Source organism: Nomascus leucogenys, chromosome 19 (genome assembly GCF_006542625.1).
Source record: "Nomascus leucogenys isolate Asia chromosome 19, Asia_NLE_v1, whole genome shotgun sequence".
NCBI classification, from domain to species: Eukaryota; Metazoa; Chordata; class Mammalia; order Primates; family Hylobatidae; genus Nomascus; species Nomascus leucogenys.
In genome coordinates, this window is record NC_044399.1 from 66,176,139 (window position 1) to 66,193,049 (window position 16,911).

The following is a 16,911-nucleotide window of genomic DNA, read 5'->3' on the forward strand; positions in this document are numbered from 1 at the left end:
CAGCCAGAGGGACCAGCCTGTTACTCAACTGCATCCTAACTGCTCTTTTGTGACCCCAGCTGGTGTCTGAAGTGAGAACTGAAGTCAACAGAGGAAGAGTTATCTACCCCAAGATGTGAGGAGGTCTGAAATATAAGGGCAGCATTATTCATTTGTTCCTGTATTCATCATTCAGTTATATAATTATTAGTCACCAACCAAGTGCTACAGAGTATGTCAGGTGAGGGGGATTCAGATGCGATCCTCCTGCCCTCCGTGATCTTATAGTGTGACGGAGAAGAAAGTCATGTGGACAAATTATTCTAAGGTAAGAGGATAAGTACCATCTTAGAGGTATTTATAAGGTGCTTTGGAAACAGAGAGGAGGAAACAATTGATTTTGTACACATAAAGGGAACAAGAAAGGCTTCATAAAGGAGGGGACATTTGAACAAGGGCTCCAGGGATGAGTAGGAGTTTGCCCAGAAGATGAACAGGAAGGAAATTCCAGGCAGAGGCAGCAGCATGAACAAAGGCTTGCAGTGTGATGGAGTATGATGTGGCTGGTTGGCCAGATGGTTTGGTGAGGCTGGAGTCAGAAGTCCTGTGGGGACTACGGTGGCACTGACGGTCTCATCACTCTTGGGCTGGTTTGCCTCCAGGCACAGCTTTCCACACTGTTGCAGGAGCACGTTTACTGGAATAAAAATCGGACCAGCCACTGCCTTCACTCTGTCCCCTTCATTGTCCTCCACGGCTTTGGCGATGAAATACAAATCCTTTATAAGGTCCTATTGCAGTCTGGCCCAAATCAGACTCCAGTCTTATTTCTTATCCTGCAACACACACAGTCCAGCCAGAGAACTACTTGGAGCTCTTAAGTGGTGCTCTGTCCTGCATCTATTCCTTCTGTTCAGAAGTGACTTTCAGCTGAACGCAGCGGCTCATGCCTGTAAACCCAGCACTTTGGGAAGCCGAGGCAGGTGGATCACCTGAGGTCAGGAGTTCGAGACCAGCCTGGCCAACATAAAAAAAAATACAAAAATACTAAAAATACAAAAAAAATTAGCCGGGCATGATGGCGGGCGACTGTAATCCCAGTTACTCAGGAGGCTGAGGCAGGAGAATCGCTTGAACCCCGGAGGCAGAGGTTGCAGTGAGCCGAGATCGCACCATTGCACTCCAGCCTGGGCAACAACAGCGAGACTCCATTTCAAAAACAAACAAACAAAGAAAAAACAAAAGTGACTTCTACAGTCTTCTGTCCAAACCTTTGCACATTCCTCAGGAAGCCTTCAGTCTGACCCATACCTAGTATAGATGTCCCATACTAGCCTACATCCTAGTATCTAACATACTGCAGTGGTTACTTTTTTTTGGTCTCCATATTCTATTATCTGCTCCTTGAAGGTAGGCAGGACTGAGCTTTTTTCTCTCTCCTTCCAAAGTCTAATATAGAAGCTGGCACGTGCCAAATGATGAACAACTTGTTGAAAATGTGAAGGATGACTGGAAAGGCTGGATTGGCCTGATCATGAAAGGTCTTGCAGCATATCATGAGAAAAAATTTGAACTTTATTGTAGTTCAGATTTCTTCGATTTTGCACTGTAAGATCCTTAGCAGAGGAAAAGTGAACGATGAGAAAATGCACCAAAATATTGACAGGGCAGTGAGAGAATAAGTTTTTTCTATATATTTTATTTTTTCTATACTTTGAAAAAATTATAAGTAAGGACCTTCTCTCTCTCTCTCTATATATATATATATAGATAGATAGATATAGATCTATCTATCTATCTATATATATTTTTTTTTTTTTTTTTTTTTTTTTTTTTTTATTATCTATCTATATATATATTTTTTTTTGAGATGGAGTCTCACTCTGTCGCCCAGGCTGGAGTGCAATGGCGCAATCTTGGCTCACTGCAACCTCCGCCTCCTGGGTTCAAGCGACTCTCCTGCCTCAGCCTCCCAAGTAAGCTGGGATTACAGGTGCCTGCCACTGCACCCAGCTAATTTTTGTATTTTTAGTAAAGACAGGATTTTGCCATGTTGGCTGGGCTGGTTTCAAACTCCTGACCTCAGGTGATCCACCCAACTTGGCCTCCCAAAGCACTGGGATTACAGGCGTGAGCCACTGCGCCTGGCCAGAACTCCTATATTTTTGAAATTTAAATGACACAGGTGTTAGAATTCTAGAATTCTACAACCAGGGAATTTAGGAGGAGAGCAGAGGGCTAAGCTCAGTGTGAAGGTAGTAGATTAAACGGCTGTTTGGGGGCAAGACGATCAGTGTCAGTTGTGGCAGGATCATTTACTGAGATAGTATTTTGTGTCTTGTTGTCCACAGCATCAGTGTCTTTTCTACTCTGTCCCAGGGCATTGCTGTTCCTGTGATTCAGGGCCCAAAAGCACCTAGAAGAGAGTCTCTTCCTTCAATGACTTAATGCAGGATCATCTCAGATAGGAATGAGGAGAGAGTTGGGAAGAATCTCCAAGGAGGCTTAAGCTTAGATATGAATGAAAGCGAGCCAGCCATGTGAAGGCCAGCAGGGAAAACCATCCCAGGTACAGCAACGGTGAATGCAAAAGCCTTAAGTTCAGCATCAAGCTTAGAGGGCTGAAAGACCAGGAGCACAAATGGGAGACTGGCACAAGATGAGACAAAAGAGGCAAGCAGGGGCCAGAGAGAGATGCAGAAATTGGTAGCTGGAATTTCATCCTAAGTATAATAGGAAGCATTTGGAGGTTTTAAGCATGAAATTGACCTGGGGTCATAAAGAAAGAAAGAAAGAAAGAAAGAAAGAAAGAGAGAAAGAGAGAGAGAGAGAGAGAGAGAGAGAAAGAGAGAGAGAGAAAGAAAGAAAGAAAGAAAGAGAGAAAGAAAGAAAGAAAGAAAGAGAAAGAAAGAAAGGAGGAAGAAAGGAAGGAAAGAAGGAAGGAAGGAAGGGAAGGAGAAGAAAGGAAGAAAGAGGAAGGAAGGAAAGAAGGAAGGAAAGAAAGAGAGAGGAGGGGGAGGAAGGAGGAGGAAGAGGGAGAGGAGGGGGAGGGGTAGATGGTGCTTTGGCTGCAGAATGGAGACTGTATTCTATTCCTAGGCTTTTGTTTGTTTGTTTGCATAAACAAGGGATTTAACAGAGATGCCACACCCTGATACTGGGGAGACTTAAAATTGCTTTCTAGATCCATCATCTTTTCTTTTTTCACTTCAACAACTTTAGTGAGACATACTTCATGTACCATAAAATTCACGCTTTAAAGTGTAAAATTGAATGACTTTTAGTATCTTCACACAATTGTAGAACCATCACTACTATCCAATCTTAGAACATAGAAAACCCAACAGAAAACCCCCTTACCCATTGGCAGTCAATCCCCACTCCTACCCTACCTCCATCCTATGCAACCCCTGGTCTACTTTCTGCCTCTAAAGACTTGTCTGTTCTGTACATTTTACATAAATAGAATCATACAATATGTGGTATTTTGTGACTCGTTCTTTTTTGACTTAGAATAATATTTTCAGTCATATTGTAGACTGTATAAACATTGTATTCCTCTTCTTCCCCTAGCTTTATTAAGGTATAATTGACAAATAACAGTTGTATATATTTATGGTGTATGATGTTTTGATTTATGTATACATTGTGGCATGATTAAATCAAAGTAATTAACATATGTATCACCTCACATATGTATCACTTTCTTGTGCTAAGAACATTAAGGTCTACTCTCATTGCAATTTTCAGGTATGTGATAATCTTTCTAATTATAGTCATCATGCTGTACAATGGATCTCCAGAAATTATTCATCTTGTCTAACTAGAACTTTATACCACCCTTACAGACACACCCAAAATGATGTTTGACCAAACATCTGGGCACTCTGTGGCCCAGATGAATTTACACATAAAATGAATCATCACAGTCCCCATAACTTAGAAGTTCAATAAAACACATAAGAACTTTCAGCTTATTACTCTATTCTTGCTTTGAATAAGTTCACTTTTCTTAAGGTTCTCTTTTCTGGGAGACTACTGACTTCCAGCTCTAATTTGAATTGATTGCTTTCTAGGCCTGCTAACAGCTGTCATTTCAGGATTTTTTTTCTTGATTCTTGATTTTTTTGAATCTCACAATATTTTTCTTGTTTTTCATTCTTGTTTTGCTGTAGTACGTCCTCAAGTAACTTACTCAAAAAGGATGCATAAGAAGTAACATTTATGAGTCTGAGAATATCATGGATGATAATTTGGTTGTATAGAATTCTAGCCTTGAAATCATTTCCCTTAAAAACTTTGAAGGATGGCTTTTCTTGTTCTCAAGTATCCAATTTAGCTGACAGGAGATTCTGAGTTCCTCTTAAATTTCATTCCTTTCCTGGATCACTTGTTGATATGGTTTGGCTTTGTGTCCCCACCCAAATCTTATCTCAAATCCCCATGTGTCAAGGGAGGGATCTGGTGGGAGGTGGTTGGATCATGGGGGTGGTTTCCCCCATGCTGTTCTTGTGATAGTGAGTGAGTTCTCATGAGATCTGATGGTTTTATAACCAGCATGGTGCAGGGAGGAGGTGTAGCATGCAGAACAGAGCATGGAGTCTGAACTTACACTTCATTTCAAGCCCCTGCTCCTCCACTTGATTTGTAGCAAATTGTTATTTAATTAGATCTGTGATAAATGCTACAAAAGAAAAATGTACTGTGCAAGGAAGACAAAGAGTGTCTGCAGCTCTTTATTTCCCCTCCACTCTTTCTGTCTCTTTCCTGCTGCCTTGTGAGGAAGGACTTGCTTCTCCTTCACCTTCTGCCATGAGGCCTCCCCAGCCATGCAGAACTGTGAGTCAATTAAACCTCTTTCCTAACCTCCCAGTCTCAGGTATTAATACACTAGTACTACCTCCTCACTCAACTAGGAGACTTATTGTTTTCTCTTGACTCTTGACCTCTGAAATTGCATTATGATGTGTCACTGCACAGATTCATTTAAAGTCATTCTGTTCAGTACTGTCTTTCCAATGTGGATACATGTCTTTCCAGCTCTAGTTATCTTTCTGTTCTTTTTCTAGAATTCTTACTGGTAACATGTTGGATAACCTAAATTGATCCTCTATACATCATCTCGCCTCTCACACTTTCTCTGTGTGTGTGTGCATGTGTGAATATTTTACCATACACACACATGCATAATACATAATACTGCTTATAACTTTATCCTGGGATGTTGCCTTTGACTTTATCTTCCCATCCTCTCACTGAATTTTGAATGCCATAGATGATACAATTTTACATTTAAAAGAGGTCTTTATAATTCTCCAATAGTGCTTTCTTTGTACAATGGCATCTAATTCTTGTTTGATGGGTATCATTTTTTAAAATTTCCTTCAAAGATGCTAATTAGAACTTTAAAAATATTCTCTTTGTTAGTTTCACTGGCTGCTTTTGTTGTGTGTGTGTGTGTGTATCTGTGTCTGTCCATCCGTCTTTATCTTGCATGTTGTTGGGTTTCTTCAATATCTGGTAAGCCTTAAGGTTAAATAAAGAGCTGTGCTGTGTTTTCTAGGAGGCTGGGAGGGGTATTCTCCTCTGCTGGTCCTGGGTGTCTCTTTTGCTGGTCTCTATCCAGGATAGTAGGATTGAGTGGAGGCTCTGTAGATGTGGCCAGATCTTGGCCTCTGTCTTTGTCCTTTCATTTATGGGTGAGTGAGCAGATAGTTGGTATTCAGACCGAGGTACACCAAACAGAATGGAAGGGCTGTAAAGTAAGGACCCTCCAACTTTCCCTTGTATTCCCTGCCATGCATTCCACATTGTGGGTACCCAGTGAAGACTGGTTGAAATGAATTATTACTAACTAGATACATATTTGTACATCTAAAACAACCCTTTGGATTACGGATGAAGGATAACCCATTGTCCCGGACAATAAGTAAGAGATAGAGAAATCCTGGGAGGAAAAACCACATGTACCTTGAGCACAAAGTTGTCTTCAGCCTGGAGCTTCAGATCCACTATCGCCTTCCTAACCAAAGCTTCGAAGTCGGGGTCCCTCCTCCGGGGGACATCCAGGGCGGGAAAGAGGTCCCCGATCAGGCCCATGAAGATGGGCATGTCATCAGTCACAATCTTGGGGATGTTGAAATCCCGCAAGGAGCGCATCAGGACCTGGTCCTCAGGCCGGTCAGGGTCTCCTCGCTTCAGGGATCCTGCCACCACCAGCACGGACTTGATGGCCCGCAGGCCCCAGTCGTAGTGATCCTGTGGGCAGTGTTAGACCAAAGTGACGGAGAGAAAGAACACCTTGTGCTGGGGTGAGTGTCTGTAGAATCATAGATATCCTATGAGCATTAGGTCACCTCTGAAGCCTGGGCAGAGATGTGGAAAGGAATGACTTAGAAAATCATGATCCCAGAATTCTAGTTCCTGGTCTAACACTAGCTAATTTTCCAGTTGTGATGACAGCAGGGCAGACACAGAACATACAAATGATGTGAGGGGTCAGAGAGATCAAACACAGCCATTTTCAAACCTATCTGGCTACTCCTTGCATACTCAGCAGGTAGAATTGGAAGGGCTGTCAAGGAGGGAGCCATGTTAACTCTTAGAGATGGTAGACGCTGAGCTTACGTGTGCCACCTTGGAGTCCTTCACATTCTATGGGAAAAGAGGTTTAAAGAATAGCTCCTTAAAGTGGGTTCTGTCAAAGATGAAGCCCCTGGTCACAGTGCTGCTAGTAGCATCTATGGGAGAGTGGACCACACTGCTGATACCAGGCTTCAGGCAGCAGCATGATGTGGGAAGGAGCTGTAGTGGGCAGAACAGAGCATGGAGTCTGAACTCAGACAGACTTCTGGTCAAGTCCCAGCTCCTCTACTTGATTTGTAGCAGACTGCTATTTAATTAGAGCCATGACAAATGCTACCAAGGAGGCCAGGCACGGTGACTCACAACTGTAATCCCAGCACTTTGGGAGGCCAAGGCGGGCGGATCACAAGGTCAGGAGTTTGAGACCAGCCTGGCCAATATGGTGAAACCTCATCTCTACTGAAAATACACAAAATACACCAAGCTGGGCTTGGTGGTGGGTGCCTATAATCCCAGCTACTCAGGAGGCTGAGGCAGGAGAATCATTTCAACCCAGGAGGTGAAGGTTGCAGTGAGCCGAGATCACGGACTACTGTGGGTGACAGAGGGAGACTCCATCTCAAAAAAAAAAAAGCAGCCAAGGGAAAATGTGCTGTGCAATGATGACAAAGAACACAGTGGCTGTACCCAGGATATGGATCAGACTTCCCTAAGGAAATGGCATTAAAGAAGACCTTGAAGGAGTGGAATTCAGTCAGGCACAGATGAAAAAGAAGTGCAGTCAAGGCAAGTGAGAACAGGATGTCCACAGGCTCAGGTGAGAAGACAATCAATTTCAAGGAACTCAAAAAAGATCAATGGAGATGGAGCATCACACGACAGGGAGGGAGCTGCTGTTGATGTAGGAGGAGACAGAACACCCTGCAGTCTTTAGCAGAGAGTGATAAGGACATTGGTCTCTATCTTAGGACCAGTGAGGAGCGTTTTTAAATAATCACTCTAGCAAGTGGCTAAAGAACAGATCTGAGGAGTTAGAATAGAGGTGGAAAAACTAGTAGAAAGGCAGTTGCAATAGTTTAAGCAAAAGATATGGGTGCTTGGAACTCAAGTGGTAGCAATGAATAGGGAAAGGAAATGAGACTTATTTGAGAAATATCCAGAACATAGAATCATGAGGGGTTCATTTAAAATTATATATAGGGCCAAGGAAGAGGAAATGGTCCAGGGTAATTCCCAGGGTCCTAGAGTTAGCAAATGAGTGAATGAGGGGTCAGCATACTGAGGCTGGGAACGCAGGAGAAAGAAGCTTGGGCTTAGAGCCGACAGAGATGAGCTTTAGACATGCTGAGCTGGAGGAGCTTTTTAAACACTCGGGGGAGCTGTGGTACAGACCATTCAATGTACAGGTTTAGAGCTCAGCAGAGAGGTTTGGGATAAAGCTGTAAAAGTGGAAGTCAATGCTGGGAAAGAACCTAGAGAGGGGATACAATGAGAAAAGAAGTATGAGGAAAACAGGATTTTCTGCATCTTGGACAGACTCCACACGGCTGAGAGAGCCTGTGTTATGGCAGTAAAGGTAATCAAAACAAGATATTCCCAAAGCTCACTGGGGACAGCCCAGGGAAGCTTGGTCATCTATCCTTGACAAAAAGAAATTCTCCATTCAAGGCAGAAACTTTGCAGGTAATGTTTTGCTAAGGTGCAATTTTTCTGTGAATTTCCTCCTGCCTTAGGCAGAAGCTACAGGTAACGGCCAAGCAACTATGAGAAGCTCAAAGCTGGTTAACATCTAACCTGCTTCCCTAACCCTCCTCATCTATGTCCCTTCAGGTACAGACCATTTCCTCCAGGGGTTTTTATTGGCCACTGTAATGTCTCTCATGGGACGCTGGTATCTGTGAAGTGTTGCTAAGTATTCTATTACAAAATGGAGTTTTGAGGTTAATTTTGAAAAATGCAGAGCTAAAAAAGTGAACATAAATCTTTATTATGGAAGTGTTCAGAGCTGTCGATATGCTTATGGGCACAGTGACTTTCTATGAGAAAACCTGAGTATGTTTTCCTAATACATTTATTCCAGAACATTTCCAGAGCTGGGGCTGTTGCACGGTGCTTGGTTGTGCAGCCTCCCTAGAGATCCTACCTGTTTGGAGAGAAGGTCTTTGCACAACTGGTAAAGAGTGATGAACTTTCTGGCTAATGACCGGGCTTCAATGAATCCTTCTGCCACCAGCATGATTTCACAGATCAATTCAAAGTCTGGAACCACCATTGCACAAGGCCTGAGTGTAGAAAGACAGAAGGCCCAGTCAGTTTCCCAAGTACAGTGTTGAAGAGGAGACTGCAAGAAAATAGGCACTGGCCGAGATCACAATGGAGGCATCTGTGAGTGCAAAAACTCATGGAAAGACCTGAGCCATTATTTCATCTAAGACTTTCAATTTATTCTATGTGCTGCTGCAGTTAGCATGAAGACTTTCAACTTAGAGATGAGTTAGATAAGGATAAAGGAAATGAAGTCGCCTTCTTAAGGGGCTGGATAATGTTAGCAGGCAGGGGCAGACTTGGAGCTACCACTCAAGTCTTGTGACTTGAGTTTACTGTGTCTTACACAAGGCATGAATTAGTAAAGCAAATTGTCTAGAATAGATTCGAAGCTTAGAATAAGGAATAGAGTTTCTCTGGGTATCTACAAGAAACTAAGAGTTCCCCTATTCTTCATCCTCCAAATGTGTATCTCCTCTAATCCTAAACACCCAGAGCTTATCCTGTACTTAACTGAATACAAATGTAAATTTCTCATGATGAGGCCTAAAGTATGTATTAAGTGGGTCCAAAAGTAATTGTGGTTTTTGCCATTACTTTCAAGAAACTGAGAGTTCCCCTATTCTTCATTCTCCAAATGTGTGTCTCCTCTAAGCCTAGACACCTAGGGCGTATCCTGTACTTGTTTGAATACAAATGTAAATTTCTAATGATGAGGCCTAAAGTATGTATTAAGTTGGTGCAAAAGTAATTGCGGTTTTTGCCATTGCTTTCAATGGCAAAACTGCAATTATGTTTGCACCAACCTAATACTTATTAACCCTATCTTGACACAGAATGGCATATACAATAATATAGAAAGGGATTTATAGAAGGCTTTGTTGTATTTATTTTTTCCTCTGGCACTAAAAACATTTGATTTTAAAATTACTTACATTTTATTAATTTGTTGGGTATGTAATAGGTTGTTACATTTCTTTAATTGCATTTTCCCTACACTGATATAAAATTTTCAAAAACATTTCATTTGAGCACATTTTTTTCTTGAAATATTTTACATTGTATTCAAATTCAAAGGAGCAACCAAATGCTAAAATTCTTAAAATTATTTTGCAACCTGAACATAAGGGTAAACATACATTTGTACAACAGAACACTACGCAGCCATGAAAAATAGTGGTGTGAAAGCAAAATTATATAATGACACAAAGAAACATTAGTTAATGAAAGTAGGATACTACACTATATAGAGTCTGATCCCAATTTTGAAAAAGAAATGCACTACTGATGCAGTATTGGAAAAAAAAAATACCAAATGGTTACACTGATTGTTTCTGGATGACAGGACTGGGGGCAGGGAGGAGCAGGGGCTCTGTGTTCAAACTCTAGCATTCTGCCGCTTACTAGTTGGTTCACTAGCTAACCCTAGTAACTAGGGTTACTACCCCGAGCAATTTGCTGAATGCATCTGTTTCTTCACTAAACACTGGAGAAACTATTACTATCTACCTCATAGGGCCTTTGAGAGAATTAAATGTAAAAGTAGATGTTTGTACTTACTATTTTGAAAAATCTGTTTATTTCCAAATTTCCTTCTATGGGTATGTGTTATGGACTAAATGTTGTGTACCCCCAAGATGCAATGTGATGGTATTTGGAGATGGGGCCCTTGGAAGGTCATCAGGTCATGAGGGTGGAATGCCCATGAATGGATTAATGCCCTTATAAGTAGAGGCCAGAGAGCTAGCTCATCCTCTTTCCTCCATGCGAGGATGCAGCAAGAAGGTGGCTGCCTGCAACCTGGAGGAGAGCCCTCACCAGAGCCTGACCATGCTGGCACCCTGCTTTTGAACTTTCAGTCTCTAGAACTGTGAGAAGTAAATGTCTGCTGTTTAGGCCGCCCAGTCTGCAGTATTTTTATTATGGCACCCTGAACTGGCAAAGACAGTTTCAGTCAGCAAAAAAATTCAGCAAGAAAAAAAGGTAAGAAAGAATTCTTATCTGGGTGATCACCTACTTCTATAATCATTTGTAACACAAAGCTTATTTAATAATTACTTTGTAGAAACAAATGGCCAACAATGCAGTATTCTGTAGCACCCGTTTAGACAGCTTGTTGGCATTCCAGCAGCTCTTGGTTAACACAGGGACCTGGCTGAAGAAGGAGAAGCCCCCATCACTCCAGCGACACAGGAATTTGCCATGAATGAGAGAGTGAAGTACTCAGGGAGCTGCCCAGTGATCTCCTGCGCCTCTGGAAATCCAGTAAAGTGTTGACAACCTCTCCGGACAGACAGCACTGTGTTTCTCAGTCCAAAAATGAGACAGAACAGTTTTTGTCTTAGCTCCCCACAGTCTGTCTCACTTAGGTAAAAGTTCAGTAACCAGAAAATCAGAAGCCACGAAGCATTCTTCAATTTTCTTTGTTGGGCCAACTTTTCTTTTGTGGAAAAAGAATGCAGCCTCCAGCTCCTTTAAGGAAATGTATTTATGTTTTCTTATCAAAATAAAGAAGAGTTTAAAATATGGCAATGTCCACCGGTAGCAAGGGTGAAATAAAAGAAGTGCTCTCATGCGTCGCTACGAGGAGTGTAATTGGGTACTACTCTTTTTAGAAAGCAATTTGGCAATGTGTATCAAGAGCCTTAAAAATGTTTCTACCCATTAACACAGTAATTCCACTTCTGGGAAGCTAGCCAAGGAAAATAATCATGCATACAGAAAAAAAGATTTATATACAAAGATGTACATTACAGCATTATGCATAAATTTATTTTAAATGTTAGAAAGTCTTAATATTTAACCATGGGGGAGTAGTTAATTACATTGTAAACCATGCACTTGATAAAAAAGTATGCAGCCATGAAATGAGATTTATCAAGAGTATCTAATAGAAGAAAATATTTAGGATATGATTATGAGAGGCTATGAAATAAAAAAACAAAATAACACAAAACTATGTAGACCGCAACTGTAGGCTACCAACGTATGGATTTAAAATGTATATACAGAGGAGAACAGAATACAGTTAAGCAAAAAGCAATTTTACTGCATTAAAGACATTAAAGACGGTTGTTAAAAATCTACTTTTCCAAATGTTCCAAATTTTCTTTAAAATATATGTCACACATTTTAAGTGGAAAAATGAAAGAAACTTCTCTTTTGGGGCTTTTGCATGGGGCAGAACTGACACTCACCTGAAGAGAGCCTTGAGGTTCTCCGGCAGCTCTGTGCGGCCAGCATAGCCCGGGTTCATGGTGATGAAGATACCGACAGAAGGATTCAGGCTGATCTCCTCCCCAAGGAAGCTGAACCACTGCTTCTTATCTCTAATCGCATCTTGAATGCTTTTTACCTGGTGAACCAATCAATCAGCGAGAAATTCCTCAATTGCCTTTTAGTGGAGGGATCATAACTAAAGCTGGAACCCCGTAGTCACACACAGCATGAAGAACTGTCCTGTGGACCCTTTCACTGAAAGACAGGCATGATGACCACACCCCAGGCCCTTTACTGACAGGCCCTGGGTGCATGTCTAAAAGAAATCTGGCCACTGCTAGGCACAGTGGCTCATGCCTATAATCCCAGCGCTTTGGGAGGCCAAGGCAGGCAGATCACTCGAGGTCAAGAGTTCAAGACTAGCCTGGCCAACATGGTGAAACCCCGTCTCTACTAAAAATACAAAAATTAGCCGGGTGTGGTGGTGTGCATCTGTAATCCCAGTCACTCGGGAGGCTGAGGCAGGAGAATTGTTTGAATCAGGGAGGTGGAGGTTGCCGTGAGCCGAGATCATGCTACTGCACTCCAGTCTGGTTGACAAAGCGAGGCTACGTCTCAAAACAAAACAAAAAAATGAATCCGGCTGCCCACATCCATATTTATGACACTGTGGCTAAGAGCATGGGAGGGAACAGCAAACAGGTGTTTAACTCCCTGAATGTGGGTTCTCTCTGTAGTAATGGCTGAAGTGTATTAGGGCTGACCACTGGCCGGACACAGTTCTGACCACTTCTCATGTATTAACTCATTTGAGCTTCACCATGCTTGGAGGGGGGCACTTCAATTACATCATCCCCATCTCTGATAAAGCAGAAGCATGGTGAGATGGAAACATCTGCCCAAAGCCACACAGCTACTAATTGGGGCATCAGGATTTGAATCCAGGCAAATGGATCCTGGAGCCTGTGCTTTCAGGTATTGTGTGATGGTGAGGATGCCACAGTTACCTGCTGAGCTTGTTCTAAGTAAACGAAATAAAGTCTACGAAGTACATAGCCTAAAGAAAACTGCTTAGAAATACCAGCTAACATGAGGGATATCCATGTGACCATCCTCATCGCAACTGTGGTCCCTGTCTTGGTTTAACTCCTCATAGCCCTCCCCCAGGCTATACCTCCAGAACAGGTGACCCTTTAAAGATGGAGCAAAGGTAGGCTGGGTCAGACCCAGAGGGCTGTCAAGTGCTTTTTTCTTTAGAAAATCAGACTTTTTCTTAAACGTGGACTGGAGTCAGAGGAGGATTTATCCTGAAGCTTGACCCAGTCAGATCTATGTTCTAGATTACTCTCTAGCAGTGGGAGAGGCAGAAGTGAAATTCAACCATTTATTGTCACACCTGGCGCTTGGAAATGCATAAGCAAAAATGATCAGCAACAGAGAAAAGATGAAAGGGACACACTTTCAGGCTAGCCCACAGCCTTGTACAGCCCAGCCCCAGAAGGTCTTTGGGAATTTCCAGGCTCTCAGGTTCTCGGAAGCAAAACTCAAAAGCTGGGGCCGGTGCAAGGTTTTGAATGAGCCTCAGCAGGTCGGCTAAGTCCAGGGTGCTAGAAGAGCAAAGGGTAGCCTAGTTCTGTGGAGATGGGGCTGTGGGGCTGTAGGGTTGTGTGTGTGAAACGGTGGGTGGGGGGGGCGGGGTGGTGTGCAGTTGGACCACCTACCACTGGGCATGGCTGTCTCCAGAGTACACAGTTTGCCTGGATGCATGACAGTTCTACAATTAGGATTCAGCTCCCTTCCCAGAGTGAAGCGCTAATGACTGTATGCGTTTGAGCTCACAGCAATTAGTTTGAAACCGAGACTTCTTTTCTATGTGCAGAATATCAATGCCATCCTGGCAGAAGCAGGCTTCAGCAGCCAGGACGCTGGCCAAACAGATCAAGCTCTGCTGGTTTGCGTGGGGCTCACAGCCCAGCCCAGCTCTGCCGTGGAGCCTCTTGCAGCCTTCATCACCCTGCAAGTCACGTGACTGGCAAAGGCTGGTTCTCTCCTTTGTCCCCAGTCTTCCCGTCCATAAAATATACAGAGCACTCGCCTTATTAGGGAGTGGGAAAGCAAGTTTAATTAGCGTTTATAAGTTGCTCTGCTACCTTTGGGCGAAGACTAAGGCACGAGCCTGGGACCTTTTCTGCTGTTCATTCTGACTCAGCATTCTCTCTCGAAACACCGAAGCCCAGAAACCTCACGCTCAGCAAGAATTTATGATGCACTTTTGGATTGGAGGCATCTGTGCTTTTGTGTAAAATTCTGTAGAGGGGCTCTTGAGGGAGAGTGTTGAACAGACTCAAAGATGCAGTTAATGTTGGAGCATCGGTGCTCATAGAAATTGTGGTTAGGCTGGCTTGTCCAGGACAGGCTTTAGCAGCAACTGGGGTCCGCAGAGCAAATCACTGGAACATAACAATGATCAGGGTCCAAGAGGCCTTGATAAAGTCCAGGTCCTGGGAAAGGCCAGAGGGTCTTTCAGGATGCTTGGAGGCAGGGAGAGGGAAGTGGAGAAGCAGGTGGACTAGGGATGTATGGATTAAATGCAAGCCCAGCCAGATGGAGATACACACACAGGTCGTTTGGCAACTGATAGCTAAGGCTGCCAGGCACATCTCACCCATTGGGATCTGTTTCTCTATCAAAAATGCATTGTTTTCTGAAGATCTTAAAGCCACAGTGAATAACAAAAAATAATAACTGACATTTTTGAGCACTTAATATGTACGAGGGACGATTCTGAGTATTTTCTGTGAATTATTCCATCCAAAGCTTTTTAACAGTTGTTTAAGATAGGTAGTCTCAGATCTTCATTTTACCGATGAAGAAACTGAGGCAGAAGGCAGTTAAGAAACTGTCCTATGTTTATGTAAGATGTTAGCATTAAGGGGAGGCTAAAAGTGAGATATGTAGAAGTTCGATGCTATTTTTACAACTTTTCTATAAATCTAAAATTGGTTCAAAATAAAAAGTTAAAAGAAAAAAAAGAAACTTGCCTGAAACCCCACAGTTGGTAAGTGGAGCAGCTCAAGTTTAAAAGCCAGGCAATCTGGTGCCGAAGCACATGCTTTTAGCTACTTCCCCCAAACGCTCTTGTACCAGAAGGAGTGCTGTGCCAGCCACAGACCAGTTTCTCATCAAACATACACGTTTTCAGAGCAATTTGTTTTACTCTGAAAACTATCATGTTTGTTATAATTTAGAGGCATACTTTCCACAAAATAAGAAAAGATGATTTTGCCACCCATTAAAAAGACAATCATGCCTGTAATCCCAGCACTTTGGGAGGCCGAGGCAGGCAGATCACGAGGTCAGGAGATCGAGACCATCCTGGCTAACACGGTGAAATCCTATCTCTACTAAAAACACAAAAAATTAGCCAGGCCTGGTGGCACATGCCTGTAATCCCAGCTACTTGGGAGGCTGAGGCAGGAGAATCGCTTGAACCTGGGAGGTGGAGGTGGCAGTGAGCCGAGATCGTGCCACTGCACTCCAGCCTGCGCGACAGAGTGAGACTCCATCTGAAAAACAAAAACAAAAGCAAAAACAAAAAACAAAACAAAAAAACAACAAACAAAAAAATAAAAATAGAAATGGAAAGCTATGTAGGAACCAGTGTTCTCAATTGGGGATGAGTTTGCAATGCTTCTCTCCCAGGGGTCGTGTGGCAATGTCTGGAGAAACTTTTCTTGTCACAGCAAGGAATGGGGGTTGCTGTCGGCACTCAGTGGGTAGAGGCCAGGGATGCTGCTCAACATCCACAATGCAGAGGATAGATCTTCACAAAATAGAATGATCAGCCCAAAGCACCAATAGTGCTGAGGTTGACAAGCCCTGATCTAGACCAAATGTTTTACCAGTGAGGACTCTGAGGCTGAGAAGATAGAAGGTACTTAACCTCCATCCCACACAATGTGTCCTTCAGTCCAAACCAATTCCCATGCAAATTCTTAGCTCCACCTCCAAGATAAATCAAATCAGAAATTCTGGGAATGGGGTCCAATGGGGTGCGTCAGAACAGGCCCTCCAGGTGATTCTGATGCACGCTGAAATTTGAGAACCACTGCAGTCCAGTCAATTCTTACATTTCTACTCATCCCTACCTCTGTCCACGTGGCCCCATTCATAGCTGCATACTGACCTCCCTCTCTCAGACGGGAGGGTGTTGAACAGACTCAAGGATGTTGGAGCATCGGTGCTCATAGAAATTTTGGTTAGCCTGATTTGTACTGGACAGGATCTAGCAGCAACGAGGTCTGCAGAACAAATCATTGGAACTTAACAATGATCAGGGTCCGGGAAGCCTTGACAAAGTCCAGGTCCTGGAAAAGGCCAGAGGTTCCCCTCTCTCCCTCTCTCAGATGAGCCTGGGTCCCCACTTCCTTCTGCCCCACCGGGCCTGGAGAGGCTTTGCCCCTGCAGAGTACTGGCTGGGACAAACTGGGCTCAGTCTTGGGGGTCTTGAAGTGAACCCAAACTTACAGTCCTCAGCGGTGTTCTCCTCATTTTTCAGTCTCTCTCTCAGCTCTGGTTCTCAAAATTTGCTGAACGTGTGAACCATGTGGAAAGTTTTTAGAAAGTACCGATACACTGGTCCTATTCCGCAGGAACTAAATCAACATCTTTTCAGGGTGGACACCGGGCATTACTATTTTGTAGAATTACCCAGGCCATGCTAATGTGCAGCCAGTGTTGAGATGACTGTGCCAGAGCCGCAGAGTCCCCGATTTTATTGTGCGTGGTAATCACTGGAGGGTGTGTTAACATGAAGATTCTGTTTCCGTAGGTCTGGGGTGGGGCCTGAGACTCCGTATTTCT

The 16,911-nt window shown here is 43.2% G+C and overlaps 1 protein-coding gene across 1 annotated transcript in view; it reads right to left on the bottom strand.

The window, feature by feature from the left end:
* Positions 1 to 16,911, bottom strand: part of DNAH9 (dynein axonemal heavy chain 9) — a 377,489-nt gene that overhangs the window by 225,359 nt on the left and 135,219 nt on the right. The window contains exons 29-31 of the mRNA XM_030799425.1: positions 12,027 to 12,184; positions 8,708 to 8,846; positions 5,950 to 6,237 (exon numbers count right to left, since the gene is read on the bottom strand). Coding sequence (XP_030655285.1) covers positions 5,950 to 6,237; positions 8,708 to 8,846; positions 12,027 to 12,184 — 585 coding nt within the window. The remainder of the gene's footprint in view (positions 1 to 5,949; positions 6,238 to 8,707; positions 8,847 to 12,026; positions 12,185 to 16,911) is intronic.